Source organism: Drosophila hydei, unplaced genomic scaffold, assembly GCF_003285905.1.
Source record: "Drosophila hydei strain 15085-1641.00,03,60 unplaced genomic scaffold, DhydRS2 tig00008134-arrow-pilon, whole genome shotgun sequence".
Classification (NCBI taxonomy): domain Eukaryota; kingdom Metazoa; phylum Arthropoda; class Insecta; order Diptera; family Drosophilidae; genus Drosophila; species Drosophila hydei.
In genome coordinates this window covers 2,236,388-2,256,161 of record NW_022045843.1, presented here as the reverse complement: position 1 = coordinate 2,256,161, position 19,774 = coordinate 2,236,388, and the positions used below count along the sequence as shown (strand labels likewise).

Below are 19,774 nucleotides of genomic sequence, written 5' to 3'. Positions count from 1 at the left end.
AGACTTCAAGTTATGCAAGGGTACATTAGGTAGCGAGATTATGGCTCTATGACGTGCCTACTCTAAGTAGACAGCGTTGCCTAGCATAATCTCTATCTAACGACGCTGCTAAGCCCGTCACTTAGACTGCATAGATATTCACATTAGCTTCAGCTAGCGAGACTTCTAGCAGACTGCAAGCATCTGTGGACTTTAAAGCCACATGCCAATAGGCATTCCAAATTCAACTGCAAATTCGGTGTTTACTTTTTGGCACATGCGAAATTTGTTGCATGTTAATTTGTGCGACCTTCAAATGTTGCATCTCCGCGTTTTTGTTTTGGTTGTGTTGTGTCGAAACAAAAGTGAATCAAATTGCAACATGAAAACTCCAATTCGATTTAGTTTATATACGAAATGATGAGCAGTTCGAGTTTCCCCATGCCCGCGTGATGTTTAACACGATTTGAAGCTTGGACTGGGCCACTGCTGACAATTGTTATTGGCTTGCGTCTCTTTTTTGGGGGGCTTTTGCTTCAGCTTGTTCAATATTTAATTTTGTTAATTAATTGTTTTGCTTATGTTGTTTACGGTCTTCGCATTTTTAAACTAAACATTTGCATTGGTATTGGTAGTTGTCGTTGTTGTTGTTATTGTTGTGTGTGAATCAGCAGCTTGACTTTGGCTATGACAGGGCCCGAATGACTGTGTGACGTTGCGTTTAGAATTTATCAACCCGGATTTGTTTGCGCAGCTTTAATTGCCAGATTTTTAAACAAACGCTGGAATTCAATTATTTCCCAGCAATAACTACGTGAAGGAGAGAGACATAAAAAAAATCCCAACGAAAAGGAAATCAATTTTTTTTATTTTTATTTTGACAAATTATCTGTTTTATGAAATTGAATTACCGTATAAATTAAATGCGTGCGGGTTGTCATAAACATTTTTGTCGGCTCTAGAAATTTGAAATTTGCCTAATACTGCTAAAATCGCATAAGCAGAAAAAATCAATTAGCTGCCGGTCTTAAAACTTAAAGCACAAAAACAAAAACATTAACAAATGCTGCGCCCACAGAGAACGTTAAAAAATACTAAAACTAAACTAGAAAAACTAGAGAAACACTGGAATTTAAATTAAAACGTCGAAAAGACTTTCCGCTCGACTGTGCTGAAAGCCTAAGAAGCTCAACAAGAAGCTGAAGCTGAAGCTGAAGCAGCAGCAGCTGCTCTGCTCTGCTCCAAACTGATCTGATCTGCTCTGCTGAGCATGCACGCCCGCACTGAAAGCCAACGCAGCCAAACACAGTCAGAGGCCCAGGTCCACTCTCTCTCTCTCTCTCTGTCTGACCGTCTGCCGCTCTGCCGCTCTCTCACGCTGCCGCCAACGAAAGTGAGCAAAAGCTGCGCTGCCACGCAGCTGCTGCTGCTGCCACTGCCGCCGCCTCTGTTGCTGCTGCTGTCTTCTGCTTGTATCCACTTGTTCGCATCTTCGAGGCAGCGTCGTCGTCGTTGCCGTCGTCAGCTATTGTGTTTGTTGTTCTGCTGAGCGCTGCTTGGGTGCTGCCTAGCTGTGAGGCTGCGCAGCGAGCAGTGACGCCGACGCAGCCAAACGTTTGCTGGGCCGCATATAAAAACGCCGAACTTGGTAAAAAATATTCACAATCATATTGAAGTATTGAAGTTGCACGTTACGTGCGTTCAGTTGTGCGAGTGTAAACCATTTAAATAATATATATAACTAAAATCCAACTGTGTAAGCCGACTATACATATATATATATATACAGAATTTAAGTGCTATTCATGAAAGACAATGAACTTTAAGCTAAAGACTTTGTGCTACAATTCGTGTGAAACAAGTGAAAAAGTGCCAGGCATCCAGGATTTGTGGCTTTAAGGATAACTGCTTAGACTCTTGACGCTTCGACTTTGCATGCGCTTTATAAGGCAGCGAAAATTAACTGTAAATTGTGCCGTGACGTTATTTTTGTTGTGGTTGAAAATTAAATTCATTTGCGGTTGATTGATTGATGGATGGTTTGATTGATTCAACTGCTGCCGCTGCTGCTGCTTCTGCTGCTGCTGGTCTATGCCTAGCTGCAGTTCTGCTTAACCGCAGATCTGTCTGTTTTGGCTGTCTTGCTGTCCGCCTTGTCTGTGCATTGTGTTTAACTCAGTTGAAATTTATTTGTTAGAGATGCGATCTGAACTTTGCGCCGCTGTTGCAAAACTACATACAGACCGAAGAGAGACAGGGCGAGAGACAAGACAAACATTTGCAGTTTTAATTTATGTGAAACTCAGCCACAGCAGCTTAAGAGCTCAGCAAACGGAAGCCTCACTTTCCAGCAGCAGCAGCAGCATCAGTCGCTAAATTAGCATATGTCCAGCTAAAGTTACTTGAGCCACTGACCATTAGAACCGAGCGAGTGTGAATTAATGTGCTGCATTTGATTAGAAATGTTAATTAATCAGCATTAGCTGCTATTCTATTTGGGCAAGAGCTCAGTTCGTTGCCTAAGTCTTTTGTTTGGATGCGCCATGTCCATCAATTCCCGTTTGAAAAGTGTGTCAACCCCGAGGCCGTCAAATTCCCAGAACTAAGCCAATTATTGGCGGCAGCGCATCAATCACAGATCCGAGATCCGAGAGACACAAATATTTTTGCCAATTCAATTCTGAGAGAAAGTATTAGAAACTCGCCAAATTGCCAAGTTGTGTTTCTATTCCTTAATGAGCGAGCGCTGCCAGCCGACAGTCGAAAATCGCATAACATATTTTATGCAAATTAGCAACGAAATTCGCTGTGGTAAAACCAACAATTTTTGATTTGTATTTAGTTGTTTTTCTGTTTTCTTAAATATATTTATACATATGCTTAATTTGACGATAGTCAGGGGGCTGTCTTATTGAGTTTATTTATAGCACTGAGTCAGCTTGGCACGCACAGAACGCTTTGGAATACTTGTTAGATCTGTTTTTATCCGCGTGTGTTTATCTCTTTGCATGCAAATTTCTTGACTTATCATTTTCTATTGTCGCCAGCAAATACTTATGGCCTGAGTCAGCCATCAGGATTTGGCTTTTCATACATAAACTGGTCTCGCGTTCGGTCTGACATCCTGACAAGTTCCTAAACAACATAACGTATGCAAATGAATTAGCTTCAAGTTTGTCAATTTAGACACTAACTTGTCAGCTGCCATCAATTATGAAATTGCCGCCAGAGCCAGAGCCAAGAGCCACTTGGCCAGTAGCCAATTGGGGGAAGAGAATCTCAGCATTGACCAAGCGACGCCTCTTTGCGTAATCCAAGCGGTCAAACGGCTTAGCAACGCTTTAATGAATTGACAGACAGACAGACTCAGTAGACAGACATATGCGGATGGACACATCCAACAGATACATCAGCATCATAGCTGACGCAGCAGCAGCAATCGCTTTTGTAATTTATCTGACTTAGAATCTTTGACAAATTGCACAGCAGCCGCACGCAGGGGGGCCGCAAAACAATATAGATAAACATATATTATACAGATATATATATATATATATATTGATATACGTATACATATATGTTATTTAGGCATAACTTTTGCAAGTCTTTTCGGAAGTCTGTTGCGGCCAAAACAAGTTAGGCGCTAGACACTGAAATTCCTTTCGCGCAAACAACTTGTAGACAACTCTCTGCCCAAAAGGCTAACTGTGGACACCAAAGTAGAATCCACTCGACAGTCAGGCTGTCCGTTCGTCCGTCTGTCCGTCTGTCCGTCTGTCAGCAGCAAGTGCCATTTGCCGTGTTAACCATGTTGTTGCAGTTGTTGCTGCTGCTGCTGCTGCTGCTGCTGCTGTTGTCATGGAGCCGGCTCATTGCAATATCCATAGCTGGCTATCCGTGGCACAGCGTGTAGGCTGGCTGCAGCTTTTAAGGCCTACTCTCATCAGCATCATCTTCGGGGGCATCCGGCGCGTGCACTTTTATGGCATTTTGCACGTTCCTGTTGCGAAATTATGTCATCACGATATTTTTGCATTTCATTGATGACGACAACAACAACAACAACCAAAACAACACCAAGTGTTTTTTATAGCCGGCCGGCAAGCGCTTAGTCAGCGATTTCTAATTGTTAAATGTCGTTCTCTGGCTTATCTAATTTTAGACGGGCTGAAAAGGTGTAAATTAAGTCAGATTATATTATATAACTCGACTTAAGTTTATTGTTATAGTTTAATTCGCTGCACATGTGTTTATGCGAGTCGAGCTTGGACTAGTTCTGACGTGTTTGCAAATACAAATCTCTTAAAAACTTATTGAGAACTTTCAAAAGTGCTATGAACTCGCTCTTTATAGCAGAAATATTTACTGAAATCGTTAGAGAAGACTTAAAGCAGAATCGATTAATTATACGGAAAAAATAAATTATAATGAAATAATTTGGAATAAAACCTAAAAACTAAATAAAAATAATTTAATTATTTTATATTACTTCTGGTTGTTGTTTAACAAATTTGTATTAATAATTTTAAACTATTCAAAAAATTAATTATTTATATTTATTTATTATTATTAATTATTTGTCTACGAAATTAAATATTCATTTCATTTTGGATTATGAAAATCTTTTAAGAATAATATATTGATAAGCATTAATCTTAACAAATAAAATATATTTTCGACTAATATTTCTGAAAAATTAATAAAAAATATTATAAATACACAATATTTAAAAATGTGTAAAAATTATATTAAATAATGTAGCTAATATAAATAATAACGAAAGTATTTTTCCTATTTTTCTTCTTGCAGCAGCCCAAGCACTTGGAATATAAGATCAAACGCCATGTTCCGGTTTCAAAGCCCAATCGCTTTGGTCCTGCCACTGCTGCTGGTGGCCATGCAAGGCGCCGTTCATGCCAGCTACCAGGGCAACATGTTCCTCAATGGCCAGTACCAGAACGAGATTAATCAGCAGCCCGAAACGCATTTCTCTGTGAACCCAGCCAGCAATGTCTTCCTGCATCATGCCGTGATTAGCCGGCAGGCAGCACCGTTCCAGGCACCCACATACTTGCCGCCGCTGGAGCAGCTCAAGTGCACCAATGGCCAGCAGTGTGTGCGCCAGGATCAGTGCCAGAATGGCTACTACAGCCAGCAGCTGCCCAAAATTCAGGTAAGCCAACTATCAGTAGCAATTGCGGTAGTAGAAATCGAAGTCCGACAGACGGCAGACTCCTCGACTGCTAGTTGGCTAGCAATTGCATAATGCGCATCGACGAATGCGGTGCGGATAAACCCGACATTCGTGAAATATACGACTAAATGTGGCAGGCGGCGCTTGACAAGCGGACAAAAGGCCAACAGCCAAATTAAAAGCCTGTCTACGGTCGGGATAAGGCACAAAAAAAAAAAACAAAAACAAAAGCAAAGGCAAAGGCAAAGGCAAAGGTAAAAACAAAAATATTGCAATGCGCTTGATTAGCCCGATCTGATCTGCATTTTTTATTATTGTTGGCACAGTTACCGTTATTTTCCGGTTTGTTGTTATACCAGAAAAAACACATTCAACCTTTCGTCGGCTGGGCATTTCGTAATAACTGGAGAGTGAAATAAAAAGTGAAGTTCATGTTTAATTGCTGCTGGCCAAGTTCGACGCTTGCCAAAAAGAAATTTATGTAAATGCAAAAGCCAGTTGCTGTCGCTGTTGCACATTTTCAGTCCCATAAATAACGTAAACAAAACAGATCACAGACCCCAATTGATGCACCTGCACCACGAAGCAGACGCCAAGCTGTAGTTGGCGTCTCAGCTTTTTGTTTGCTCTTCCTTATGCGACCTCAAAGTTGTATGCAAATTGCAAACGCTGCTGCTGTTGCTGTTGCTGCTGCTGCTGCTGCTGCCTCTTCTGTTTCTTAACAACTTATTTCGGCAGCTAACAAAAGACTTAGGCAACAAACTTGCTGCTGCAATTTAAACAGCCAATCGACATTTATGTGTGTGCATATAAAAAATGCATTTTATTTCGCGCTTAAATTGCAAAACCAAGCAACTGAATTATGTTTTTTAATTAAAAATTATTGAAGACGATCGATGTCTGCGGCGACGTCGTCTACGTCGTCGTCGGCAGCGACAGCGGCTGCGACGTCTCAAGTGCAAATTTGACCCATTGACCAGCGGCGACAAGTTTGGCAACTCAAATAACAGCAGCAAATGCAATTTTATTGATGACAAACTTAATTACGTATACAAATAAGAAGGCACAAGAATGTGGCCAGCTATGTACTAGAGCAAGACTAGCAAATACCCTGTAATAAACAATTAGAAATGGTGCAGAAATGCTAATCTGTATATAGAGAAAGCAGCCAGTATTATCTCTGCTCTTCTCTACAATCCCAAACTCATCTCTTAGATATATATTATTGCCCATGCTCTCTGAATAGTAACAAATACACATAGAAATTGGGTAAACAAGAGGAGCTACGGAAGACGCTAATCGCGGTATTTGCTAGTCGGTCATAACTTCTTGCCTAATTATTATGTAAAAATCATTCGAATAGTTTTAGAATAAATATTTATAGCAATTATATGATCAATGAAATTGCAAGATATAAATATCAAATAGTAAGCAGCTACACTAAGAGTCTCCCAGCTCAGCTGTAGGATTTCCAGCCTTAACTCATTGCGAATTAGGGGCTTAAGTATCTGGTAGATCATGTTTCATGCTTCCTTCTTATAGTCAAAATAAATTAATAAAATTTAGGTATGCATATCGGGCATTAAATTTAATTTGATTAGCAATGTCGTTTAAGTAATAAAGATTTATTTTTTTTCATTTTGGTTCTAAACAATAAATTATCGATGGCAGCTTAAGAGACGGGTGTGCGTGTGTGTGTGGAGTTGATTTGCCGTAGCTAATAAGACTTAATTTAGTGTCTGCCAAAATGGGCAGCTCAACTCAGCTCATCTCAGTTTAGCTGCTGGAATTTGGCGTTAGAGCATTGAACCTGAACATCAAGAGAATGTCTATAAAAAGTGCGACTTTTAATAGTTGCTTAAATTAATTGACTCCATTAAAGCTTAGCTTCAATTAGCTATCAAATTGAGACAAATTGATCATCAATCAATGGTACAAGCAGTAACTAAAGTAATCAGTCGAGCTAAGGCTGAAAGTGTAGCAGTAGCTTTAGGTGTATCTGTATCTGTGTCTTCAGTACTTATATCTGTATCTGAACATGTATCTGAATCTTTGTCTGTATCTGTATCTGCATCTACAGCTACTTCTGTCTTCGTATCTATAAAAGTATCTGCATCTGTACCTGAAGATGTATCTGTAACTCTATTTGGATCGGTATCTGTGCGTATTTTTGTTTTGCCAGTAAATATTTGCTAGCAACAAATGTTGACCCGCGTTAATAGACACAGAGCCAAATCAGTAGACAAATATTTAACGCGTGGGCGTCTAGCTGAGTCAGCCAGTGGTGTAGTTGGCCGTCTGTCTGTCCAAATAAGGCAGCCAACGACCAGCTAACAACTTTAGTGTTAACTTGACTTTGACACAGACGAGAGAGCGCAGTTATGTGGCAACCGTTTGCACTTCCTGAACAATTCACAGCTTAACGCTTAAGGGAAATTTGCTTGGAATGCTAACGATTCTTATTAGTATATATTTTAGAAATTCTTTAGCAGCTTTACTTTTTTCTGCTGCCTGTCTCATTAGCGCGCAGAGATCGTAAGTCAATAAGCAAGCCAAATATTTGTGCGAAATTTTTTGGAATATAATTTGCAAACATTATTGCGCACACAGCCAATTAAAGTTAAATATAGTAGATAAATTCTCAGCTCGATGATGTCAAGTGGCAGTGTGTGATTATTATTATTATTATTATTATTATTATTACTATTATGATAATTATTTACTTTTCGTGTCTGCACGTTCCGTTTGTTTCAAAAGGTTTAACAACCTGTGCGTCAGGGAAAACGTATTTGAAATTTCATCGGACGAACACAACTCATCCGGTTTGACGGGAATAGTTCATAGTCTAATCAAGTGTTCTAGTCAGCGTTCACACGCACCTCACATAATACATAACACATAACACGATAATCGTATTATTATGAAAACAATAGAAGTAATTTATGCATAGTAGAGCTATGTGTCGAACGGGTTTGAGTGCGAAATTTTAAAAACAATTTTTGAATGTGAGCAGAAGCCTAGACTAAAGCTGAAACTGAATCTTATTAAATAAAGTGCTTTGTATATATATATTTTTTACATTTTCTATATTTTATATATATATATATATATATCAACATTTATTTTGGCTTAAATGACGAAGCCTTTGAGGCAGTTGCCAAGATTGAAACAAGCTCAATCAGCGACAGTTGTTTGATTGTTCTTAGAGCCAATCATGATTAGTCTTTATCGTGTTTCGTTATTGATCGTGTAAACAAGTTTGGTTAATATATGCACATTGTGTCTTAAAGTGCTTTACAGTCATTCAGTTTGTGTTCTGGTTTTTATGTGCTTATAAAAGCGTTTCATAAATTTGTCAAGCTTGATTTAAATACGCCACGATTTAAGTGTTTGTTACTACGCAGAGCCCCTATATATATGTTCTACATGAGCTTTGACAAGAATTTCTCGTTTTCGAATATCGATTTAAACGTCGAAGGTCGATCAGTTTGATGCTTCTTACAAATCTAAATATATATATATTTATATATATAAATATATCTATTGAAAGCGCGTTTTCGTCTGCGTCTGTAAAATGTGAACATAAATTAGACAACAAAATCAATTTGGCCTGAAAGCCTGACTGATAACTAGCATGCAGCGCTTTGGCCATAGCGTTGAACTGGTTTTTGTCATTTGCCTAGGAAATAGGTTCAAATAATGAATGAAGTGCATAATTAAGATTAATGGCTTAATCTTTGAGTTCGCGTTAGGCTGCACTTAAGTGGTCGCACGGCCAATCTAATTGATTTGCATAGACGCCTCTGGGCTACCGTAGTTAAGCATCTGCCTAAAACACCTTGGAAATTCTTGAACTCTTGGCCCGCCGTCGAGCAGACAACAGTGAGATAACATGATTATTATTATTAATTTGCAATTGTTCAAATGCCAGCTGGACGTTGGCTTAAACAAATTAGCCAGCGCGCAAGGCGTATGCGAAGGTTCCATTAGAATCTCATAAAACCGTTGAATGAAGGCGGCAAAGTTCAATGCAAATGCTGCAATGCCAGCCAACTGGCTAAACGATAATAAAAAGTCGCCAAAGATGCTGCAAGAAAAAGCACCGCATCGCATAGCATAGTCGGCTATGTGTTTGGACATTATTTTAGCACATCATTTATGCAACTGCAATGGCCGCTTTGCTGACCTTTTGCCAGAGGCGTTGCAACGGCAGCAACGATCGTTTAGGCCGCTTAATTAATGCCGATGCCAACGAGTGGCAACTTTATGGCTAACAGTGTTGGTCAAGTACGCGGCTACTAAACACATTGATTGATTGTGCGACAAGGCAAAGCTGGACGGTGAGCTTTGTATCTGTCATTTGCCAAGTTCGTTGCAGCAGTCATTTGTCGTTTAATGGCCAGCATAAAGAATGCGACGCTAAACAAAAGGATCTCAAGCGCGCTGCACATGCTTCAGGTTCGTTGCCCCAGTCGTTTGTTTAATGGCCCATTAAAGCCCAACTATTAAGGATGTGTTGGATACACACAATTGCGCCTAATGTAATAGAGTTGTTAACCTCTTGACTCGTATGCAAGCTCGTTGCCTCAGTCACTTCTTTATGTTAGCCTGTAAAAATGAAGCGCCAAAGGATATCATATATCAAAATTATTGCCAACTTTATGTTGCTTGAGCGAAGTTATTGCCTGCCACTGGCTTGTGTCTTAAGTCTTTTTATATGTGCCTTAGGCTTTGAGCTAGCCACGTTCGTTTTCCAAGTATTTGTAAAGCAAACATTCAACGAGTTGAGTTCGTTGCCCAAGTCTTTCATTTATTTATTATATTTTTTTATGATTCTACTCTTACAGAACTGCAAGCCAGACGCCAACATTTGCTGTACATATCGCCCACCAGCAACCACCACCACCACCACAACCACCAGGAGAACCACCACACCTGTGCCGTACGCCACCTGTCCACGCGACTCGGACTGTGTTGCGCCGCAAGACTGTCGCAATGGCGAAATCAGCGCCATCAACTATGTCAAAAAACAGGGGGTAAGTGTTTCGTCTGATGCGTTATTTGTCAGGGCCCCAAAGACACGTTTAATTGGCTCAGCTTGAGCAATGCACACACACGAACACACGTGATAAAAAAAAATGTAATCATTAGCAGCGGAAAATTGTCTGGGCGTAGCAAAAGTGGCCAAGAGGCAGCATCGCATTTGGATGTGCCAATGATGCGATGCCCCGAAAACAAAGCGTTCCTCGGCTAACTGCAGCAATCGCAGCACATTTCACAAGCGATGCAACTGCAGCAACAACAACAGCAGCTACAGTTGCAGCTTATTAGCACACAATTAGTTTACATTTTGAGGCAAAATATTCTTTTGTTGTTGTTGTTGTTGTTCAAGCTGTTGTATCTATAAGTAGATGCAAATTGCAGTCAACTTTTGATCTATTTGGTTTTTGTTGTTGTTGTTGTCGTTGTATTTGTACTACTCAAATTCTGTGAAATGACGAATTGTACGACTTTGCAATCTCAGATTGAAATCGGATTTGACACGACATGCAATAGAATCCGCTTAGTTGAGTGTTAATGCGGTGTGGGAGTGAAGCTGGGAGTGGCTGCTGAAGTTGTCATCCGATACTGTCAGACAAGACAGATTGTTGAATGGGAAATTGAAAAAAAAAAAATACAGTTTGTCATCTCATTTGGGTATTGAAGTGAAATACAAAAATAGATTTGCTTGGCTCTCATATAAAATCAGAGAAGATTTCGTTGTTTCTTCATAACGCAGACGAAAGCTATGCGCGCCTGAGAGACGTTGTAAATGTAACTGATTTACATAGTGTATGCAATGACATTGCCACAAGCTGCGCTGCTGTTGGCAATGTCAAAAACGAAAGACTCAGGCAACGAACTTGCTGCCATCAACTGGCAATCAAGCAATGGAATGCAGTTGAACTTACGAGCAATGTGCATGAAATGCATTCAAGCCGAAAAAATGTGTTAAATTACGGCCCAAAAGAGACAGCTATAGGCAGAGTGAGAGTGGCAGAGCGAGCGGCAGAGGGCGAGGGAAAGGGAGATGCTGAGATGTGTGAGCGAGATGGCTGATTTATACAGACCGGCCGCTGCTGGCATTGCAATTGCATAATTTGTTTACATGCAATGGCCAACAAAACGGGTCAGTTGCGTACTCAACGCTCTTGTTGCCTGTTGCCGCTTGTTGCACGCAAAGCACAGCAACAACAAGAAGCAGAAGAAGCAGACAAAAAATCAGCACAGCAAGTGAATTATGTTGCAGCAGCCACGCACTTAAAGCCGAAATCGTTTCAGCCAGTTGATGTTTTCTTATGCAGTTTTTCCTTCTCGTTTTTTTCTGTTTTTTCCCTGTTGTTTGCTCATTTCGGTGGGCCACAGCCTCATAATTTGCCTCGACTCAACGGCAGCAGCTGGGCACCGCTACCCGGCCCAGCGACAATTACGCACCGAAAAGGTGACTCGAACTCGTTAAGTTATGCAGGCATTGACGCCAATTGCGTGGCATGCTACAAAATGCACGCTGGGGAATTGCAACCGGCGCACAGGTTGTGCCTGTGTGTCCGTCGCCCATAAGCGAACCAGTTGTGTCCCTAATTTACAAGAGTGCGAAGAGGCACAAAATAACTGAGGTACTTTAGGCAGTGAAAAATGCGCGGAATGCAACAGCGCAAGGTCGTTCGCAACGAAAGAGGACACATTGAGTGGCCTAGGCCCCCTCACTCTCAATCTCTACCTTGCTCCCTCCCTCACTACATCTCTCTCCCTCTCTCTCTCTATCTGATCAATTAATGTTAACATGAGTGCACTTTGCATAACGGCTATTGACCGACCTTTGAGCTTAGCTAAATGAATTCTCTGACCAACTGAACTAAATAAATCGAACATATATAGACATATATATATATATACATATTCGCATCGTATAATTATGCTGATGATTATGGCGCATATTTTCATTATGGCCATTTATCATTTGGGCTGCTGCACGTTGCATGTTTTACATTTTCGTAACATGCTGCATTGCGTGAACTCCATTTTATGTTTATTTTATTTTTGTTTTTTTTAACATTTTTATTTTTAGTTCCAGTTTCATGTAATTTATGTTAAACGAAATGTTTTTTTCCTCTTCTTCTTCTTCTGCGCATCGAGCCGGTTTAACACTTGCATTTTTTGACAAATTTTAAGCTACGGATAAACCTTGTTTATTGACATTTTACATAGTAAATTACATTTAATTTATTGCATTTAAGAATTTTCTTGTAGAGCATCTACAATGTTTGCTGTGTGCGTGAGAAATATATTAAAATATTTTTCAATATTTTCAAATTCAATTAAAATTTAAAAATTATATATTTAAAAATTTAATATAAATATTGACAAATAATATTTTAAAAATATTTTAATTAAATCATAAAAATATTTCGGTTTTTAAATCAATTTAAAAAATAAAAATAAATTAAATAAACTTAATTAAAAATAAAACATAAATAAGTTTTATTAAAAATGTAAAAAAAAATATTAATATTATTTTAGAGCTGATAAAATTATTTTTGAGTATTTATAAATATTATTTTTGGCTGTTTGTCAGCACTAAAATAATATTATACAAGTTTAACTAACATAAATATTTTTAAAAATAATTTCAAAGCATCAATTTTAGTTTTCCTCTTGTGCAGCATCCAATTTCTTAAGCAATATTCCTTATTAATATAATCTTTATTCTGTTATAACTTTGCATAACAGTTGGCTTATGAACTAATTGAGATCCAAGCATCAAGAAATTCTAATCTTATACTTCTATTAACTTCCCTTAAATCTCGTTCAGTTTAAGATAAATTCGAATAATCACGTACATCAGGTGAATTATTCGAAACTCTCGAAATCTCACAATAATCTTTGCAAATCTTGACCATTAGCTCGTTTTGCATTGAAGCCCGCTACTGACCTAGCATTCCGCTAAGGCAGGCATTAAGGTTTTTGCTTTTTGCCGTCTCAAATGTTGCGTTATTTAAGCTTTTAGCCATAGACAGACATATGAGTAGCTAACTGTCATGTTGAAGAGGAAAAAACAGCGCAAGACACGACACAGACGACACAAACAACAAGGCAAAAGGCTAACTCAGCAAACAGAGCATGTCGAGTGAACAACAACAACAGCGCCAAAGATAATTATGATGATGATGATGATGATGATGATGATAATGACAACAACTACAACTTCAAGGTCTAGGTCGTAGTCGGAGACAGCCAGAGGCTGTGCGGGGCGCCAGCCGCCGCCAGGCAGTTCGCGTTGACAGCGTTTAAAATTTAGTTTTTTTTTGTTTCGGGGTTTTTATCTCTGTTTTTGTTTTGAATATTTATTGATTTTGTTTTTATTTCATACATATTTGGTCATTTTTATGTATTTCATTGTCTGCATTTGGTTTTTAATTTTTCCTCGTCAATTATAATAATTATTACTATGAATGCATGCATATCGTGTGATCTGTCTGTTATAGTTAGGCGCGCATCTATATATAATTTATATGAAACTTTAATCACACTCTGAAGCTGCGCTCGAAATGAGCTACAAATTTGATATAATTTATTTGCCATCAGAGTTGGCGCGCGCTATAAATTAGCTAGCGCTAGCTGGCATGCATTATTTATGGCCAAGAAGATGTTGCATAAACAAAAGACTTTAGCGACAAACTTGGGCCATTAAATGCTGTCAGCTGCTCAATGCACATCAGGGCCGGGCCGAGCCGAGCAGGCATCTCAGTTGCAAGAGGCCAAAGAGCTACACACACACACAAAGAAAAAACTCAAAATCAAAAAAAAATTTTGTATTTTTTATAGGCGCATAAATTGCCAAAGAAAAAAATGCTACAAGATCGAGGAATTTAAAGCTGTGGTATTTGCCACATTAACGCTGTCATAAAAAACAATTCCGCGCAATATTTGTGTCATAAATTTGAATTTTACATAAGGCCCAAGAAGAACATTTGACATTTCGCACAGACTTCTGCTGGGGCCAGGCTTAAGTTACAAGTCTCCAAGAGACTCCTATGAGACTAGCCGAATGGCCTACAGCTTAATCTCAGTTACGTCTAGGAAACAGCGTGAGACGGCAGTAATTTTGTTGTAGGTGAAACTGATACATAATACAAAGTTGTTAATAACTACTAAAAGAACTCTTTAGTAATACCTCTGCATATAGATATCTGATATATATAAATAGAACTCAAATGCTTTTCTTGTATATGAAATATATAGATCTATTTAGTATAGAATCTATGCAGTATATACGTATCACTCCCTCTCGTTTTTGTTAAATCTATATTTCTATCTCTCTCACTCTCTTTCTATCTCTACCTCTCTTCCTTTTTAATCTCTCTCACAAGTACAGACCCACATCTGCCTCTCACTAACTGTGTCTTTCTGTTTCTTTCCATCGATTTTCCCTGTCTCCTCGTTTATTTCTTTCTCTTTCTTAACAGCTCATTCTCTATATATCTCTCTAGTTCTCTCTGTATTTTCAAGCCTTTGATACTCTCTGCCTCATCTAAAGTTTCTCAAGCCACTGTGCCATAGCAATCTTTCAGTTCATGAACTGTTAGCCTTTGGTCAGTTCGTTGCCTAAGTCATTTGATTTTTTCTTGGCGTGTTTCTTTGGCGCAGGAGCAACAGCTGGCGCGCCTGGCTTGTTTTTTATGTTGCCTCGCCAATGACATTAAAATAAATTTCATAAAATTTCATATACTTATTGTAATTGCAACATTATTAACAAATTGCAGTGCGCAGCAATTGGGACAAGCAGCAGCAGCAGCAACAACAAACAGCTAAAGCACAGCGAACAAGTTGTATGGTCAACAAAATTTATTAAAAGCATTTTGAAGTCATTGTTGTTGTTGCTGGCGATTACATATTTTAGCTGTCGCCTGTACAAGTAGCTGCGACTCTTGTTGTTGTTGTTGTTGCCGCTGTTGTTATCTTGAAGCTGCAAAATGATTGATCATAAGCAAGAGAGCCAGAGACGCGACTTAATCGGCAATCAGGTGGAGGGCTGCTGCCTGCTGCCTGCTGCCTTGTCATTGATCAGCAACAGAAACAGCAACAACAACAAATTATGCCAGTTTTCGCATTGTTGTTGCTGTTGTTGTTTACCTTTAATGATAACATGTATTACATAAAATTTAATGCGTGCTCAATGGTCATTGAGTGATGTCTACATTAAGATAACATTTGATTAACGCTTAATTGATGAAAATTATGCCAAGAGGGTCGCAAGCTAATGATAATGATAAGAAATTAACTCAGCCTGAGACAGGAAGGACAACCGGATCGCAGCTTATGCTGCAAATTTAGGCCAACCGCAACTAGCCGTAGCCGTAGCAGCAGCAGGAGCAGCATCAGCAGTAGCATCCGCAGCATCGCACATTTAATTATAATTATTAATTTGTCATTCAATGAATTTCGACTATCGCCTGTCGCTGCTCATTTCTCGCTTAATTTTTAACAAATGTGCACATTACTTCTGCTTCTTTTTTTCCCAACGCCTTGCAGCAGCAGCTCCCTCCGTCCATCCGTCTGCTTCTTGAATTATGAGTTACAAATTGCGCGAAACAATAAAACAGAAGGTCGCAAACGTTGACAACAACGCGGCCGTGTGAAGACTCTCGCAGATCTTCGCTTGGGATTTGCATTTGTTTCTGTTTTTCTTGTTCTTTTCATATTTTTTTTTTTTTTTTTATTTCAGAATTTTCATTACTATTCTTTCGTGGGGGCGTCTATATAAACACATTACGATTGCGTAAGCATTATGACAAAACAAGTATCAAGACGCAATCATTTTTTATGGTTTTGCAGAAAAAAAAATACAATAATAATAATCTGTTAATTTGCGAGAGACTCAAATGAGTCGAGCAATTTCAGCTGTTGCTGTGTTCGCCCAGAGCTGATATTATAATTCTTTGAATCTCTTATAAGGTGTAAACACGTTTGTTTTTAATAACTTTTTAAGCACTTCGAGTGTTTGTCGATTTGTTCGTTTGCTTAATGCCGACTTCAACTTGTTGTTTGGCTCTTAAGCTTAATTGAATTGAAAGACTTATGGAGAAATGTTTGATCGCTTAAATTAATTACGCTTTCTACACAGCTGCAGAATATTTAATATGCATTTAAGCTTGAATTTAAACTTGAAATATTATTATGTGTTAAATAGGTCTATAAAAATATAAAACTGGAACGAGTAGTCAATAATATAAGAAATGTTATTGAAATTTCTTTTTTTTTAACTTTTAAATTTTTTAGAGAATTAAAAAGTAAACTTCACTGCTATTGAACCATCTTTCAGGCAGCATATGAAAGTTGCCTTAAAAAGAATATATTGTCATTTAAGGCAATCCCTAGCTAGCTAGGGCTTAGCTCTTTCACCCTTTTACTCTTTTATAAGAATACAATCTCTTATGATCTTATATTCCAAAAGTCGTATATCTGAGGCTTCTAGGCTTCTTCCTAGAACTCTTAAGACTTCGTTATGCATAATGCTTTATAATATATTATATATATATTTTTTTTTTCAATTAAACTACCCTGAGAGTTTTTTAAGTGCGTTAGGCCTGTTATTAATTTGATTTTCAATCAATTCAAAATTGTTTTTTATATATTTATTTATGTTTTCCTCCATAATTTATTTTGGCTTTTAAGCTTGCGGCATTTAGTTTTGTAAACGAAGCGACTAATTGCCGTTGAATGAAGCCGTTAATGTGCACATTTATATTAATATTAATGTTATTAATATGTCTAGACTTTGTCTGTTTTTTCATTTTGATTTTCATAAATGATTTTTTCAGTCATCAATTTTTTTCTTCTTTTGTCTGTTTTGTGTTTTATCACGCACCCACAAAGATTCGAAAATGTTTTCCGTTTGCAATAATTGTTTAGAGATTTTTGCATAAAAATAAGCAGTGATAGGTGTGTGTGTGTGTAGGTGTTGCCTGTGAGCGAAAGACTTAGGCGACAAACTTGCCACTTGAGCAGCTGCAATTGAAACGTTTCAAAATGTTGCTGCACAGATTGCAGCATGAAACTGCAAATTTCTGGGTTAACATTAACACCACATGGCAAACGGCAAGAAGAAGCGTTGCAAACTAACTAAAACGAAGAAGAGGCAGAGGAAGGCAAAAACAATTGACAGGCAGCATTGGCTACTTTAATGAACGGTTAGCAAGTCGAAGTGGTTGGCAGCAGTTGCCACTCGCTAGTTGCTGGTAATTTAATGCGCCTCCTCACGGACTGCAAGGCACGAAACAGACACAGACACAAACACAGCGCAGACTTCAACTAATAAACTAACCTTCCCTCTCTCTCTCTCGTTCTTACAGGCCAATCGTTGCTATGCTCCAGAGATTTGCTGCCGCATGCCCTCGACTACGCTGACCGAGGATGGTTACATCTTCAATCTGCCCGAGAAGACGTTCCCGCTGCCCACCAACCCCACCGTGCCTGCCGTGCGCACCACCCAGCCCACCTACCGCCCACAGCCGACGACTACGCCTGCACCACGCCCCACAAATGAGTATCTGCCACCTGTGACCACGCGTCGTCCCTCTGTGGACTATTTGCCACCGCAAACCACTCGTCGTCCCATCTATCAGCCACAGCCTACACAGCCGCGTGTTACTCAGCCACCACAGACCACACAGGCGCCCTACCGCCCACAGCCCACGCAGCCACCCTACCGCCCACAGCCCACGCAGCCGCCCTACCGCCCACAGCCCACACAGCCCGCACCCACACAGCCCGCTTATCGCCCACAGCCCACGACACGTCGCCCCAACAGCGGCTACTTGCCGCCCGTGAGCGCCAATGAGATCCCACACCGTGAGCCACGTCCCACTCAGCCACCCACACGCTACGAGCCCGATCGTGTGCCACAGCCATCGAATGAGAAGCCCGTGTACCGCGGCGAGGAACAACTGTCGCCCCAGATCTTCCCCACGCCCAATGCCGCCGATCTGCCCAAGCACTACGCCAAGTGCGCCTCCGCGCTTGTCTGCACCCCGGAGAACTATTGCAATGCTATTGGAGTGCTGAGCGACACGCCGCTGCAGCTGAGCCCCATGGAGGCTGCCTTCCGTGTGCCGCTCACCGACTGCCTGATACCCGAGAGTGGAGCGCCCGGCAAGTGCTGTCGCGATCCCAACTACGTTGATCCCTGGCCCGTCAATCTTGCTGGAGTCTGCGCCACGCGCAACAAGCGGTAAGCAGCTTAACCAACAGCCAATTCCATGATATGCCTAATGTCCTTTCTCTCTTGGCAGTACCAAGCCCACAGGTGTAAAGGATATTGATGCCAACTTCGCCGAGATTCCATGGCAAGCCATGGTTCTGCGTGAGTCGAGCAAGTCGCTGCTCTGCGGCGGTGCCATCATTGGAGACGAGTTCGTGCTTACCTCGGCCAGCTGTGTGGATGGGTAAGTGCCAAGCGTAATCTAGGTTAAATGACATTATCTGACTTAATGCTGCTGCAGCGTGCCCGTGAACGATGTGCGCATCAAGGCTGGCGAATGGGAGCTGGGCAGCACCAACGAACCACTGCCATTCCAGCTGGTGAGCGTCAAGTCCATTGATATACATCCGTCATACAACCCATCGACCAGAAGCAACGATATGGCCATCATACGCCTGGAGAAGCGTTTCGAGTTCGCCTCGCACATTCAGCCCATCTGCATCAGCGACGAGGATCCTGGAGCAAACGAGCAGTGCATAACCACCGGCTGGGGCAAGCAGGCGTTGTCAAGTAAGCGATGAGCCAGACACATATAAAGAGTGATTAATGTTAATCTGTGTGCCACACGCTTTCAGTTCATGAGGAGGGCGCCATTATGCATGTGACAGAGACATCGACGCAGGCGCGCAGCGCTTGCAGTGCTGATGCCACCAGCGTCTGCAGTGCCACCAAGTTCGATTCGTGCGAATTTGATGTAGGCAGCGCGCTCGCCTGCGGCAGCGGCGCCAGCGTCAGGCTCAAGGGCGTCTACAGCGCTGAGACCAACTGCGGCGAGAACCAATCTGTGAGCTTCTCGAAGCCAGACATCAAATGGATTAACCAGGCATTCGCTGATCGCAGCAAGCCCTTGCTGCTGAAGCGCTTCTAAAGCGCATCCTGTGCCTGCCAACCAAGTGTACAACAAACAGATGAAGAAGAAGACCAACACGAAGAAGTTGATGAAAACAGAAAGAGATGATTAGAATGATGAGAAATCAGCATCAGGCGACAGTTGAAGAACTGTTGCTCACGTTTTTATTAGTTGAACTATTTGTAATATTAGCCAACTTTGCGCTGCTGTTAAACTCTTTCAAGCACCACTTCGATTAGCAGCAGCAACACCACAAACAACCACCAACCGCCACATCTTCCACCTTCACTCATGTCAGACCCGCACTTTCTAATTTATTCGAAAAGTAGAATTCTGTTTATGTTTTTATTTAGATTTTGCGTTTAACTGCCACAGGGTATCTATTTTTTTGAATCTATCTCTCTTTCTCTATTTTAGTTGAAGTAAGCGATGAGAAAATTCTTTCTAACTG

At 40.4% G+C, this 19,774-nt stretch overlaps 1 protein-coding gene across 2 annotated transcripts; it reads left to right on the top strand.

Annotated features, from left to right (window-relative positions):
- Nucleotides 1-1,656: 1,656 nt before the first annotated feature.
- LOC111604091 (inactive serine protease scarface) lies at nucleotides 1,657-19,447 on the top strand. Of its 2 annotated transcripts, none has more exons than XM_023321987.2 (7): nucleotides 1,657-1,735; nucleotides 4,789-5,152; nucleotides 10,021-10,209; nucleotides 17,566-18,443; nucleotides 18,505-18,657; nucleotides 18,715-18,983; nucleotides 19,049-19,447. In XM_023321987.2, the coding sequence occupies exons 2-7, from the start codon at nucleotides 4,823-4,825 to the stop codon at nucleotides 19,339-19,341; spliced, it is 2,112 nt and encodes a 703-aa protein (XP_023177755.2). In that variant the 5' UTR covers nucleotides 1,657-1,735; nucleotides 4,789-4,822; the 3' UTR covers nucleotides 19,342-19,447. The 2 variants fall into 2 exon arrangements, with proteins under 2 accessions (XP_023177755.2, XP_023177756.2); XM_023321988.2 differs by having other exon boundaries at nucleotides 1,691-1,735; nucleotides 4,792-5,152.
- Nucleotides 19,448-19,774: the final 327 nt, after the last annotated feature.

What these genes read in the sequence shown, in the direction of transcription:
- LOC111604091 (XM_023321987.2), top strand. Translation starts at nt 4,823, where the DNA reads ATGTTCCGGTTTCAAAGCCCAATCGCTTTGGTCCTGCCACTGCTGCTG. An exon ending in TGCGCCACGCGCAACAAGCG is followed by an intron (nt 18,444 to 18,504) that starts GTAAGCAGCTTA and finishes CTCTCTTGGCAG; the next exon opens with TACCAAGCCCACAGGTGTAA. An exon ending in GGGCAAGCAGGCGTTGTCAA is followed by an intron (nt 18,984 to 19,048) that starts GTAAGCGATGAG and finishes ACACGCTTTCAG; the next exon opens with TTCATGAGGAGGGCGCCATT.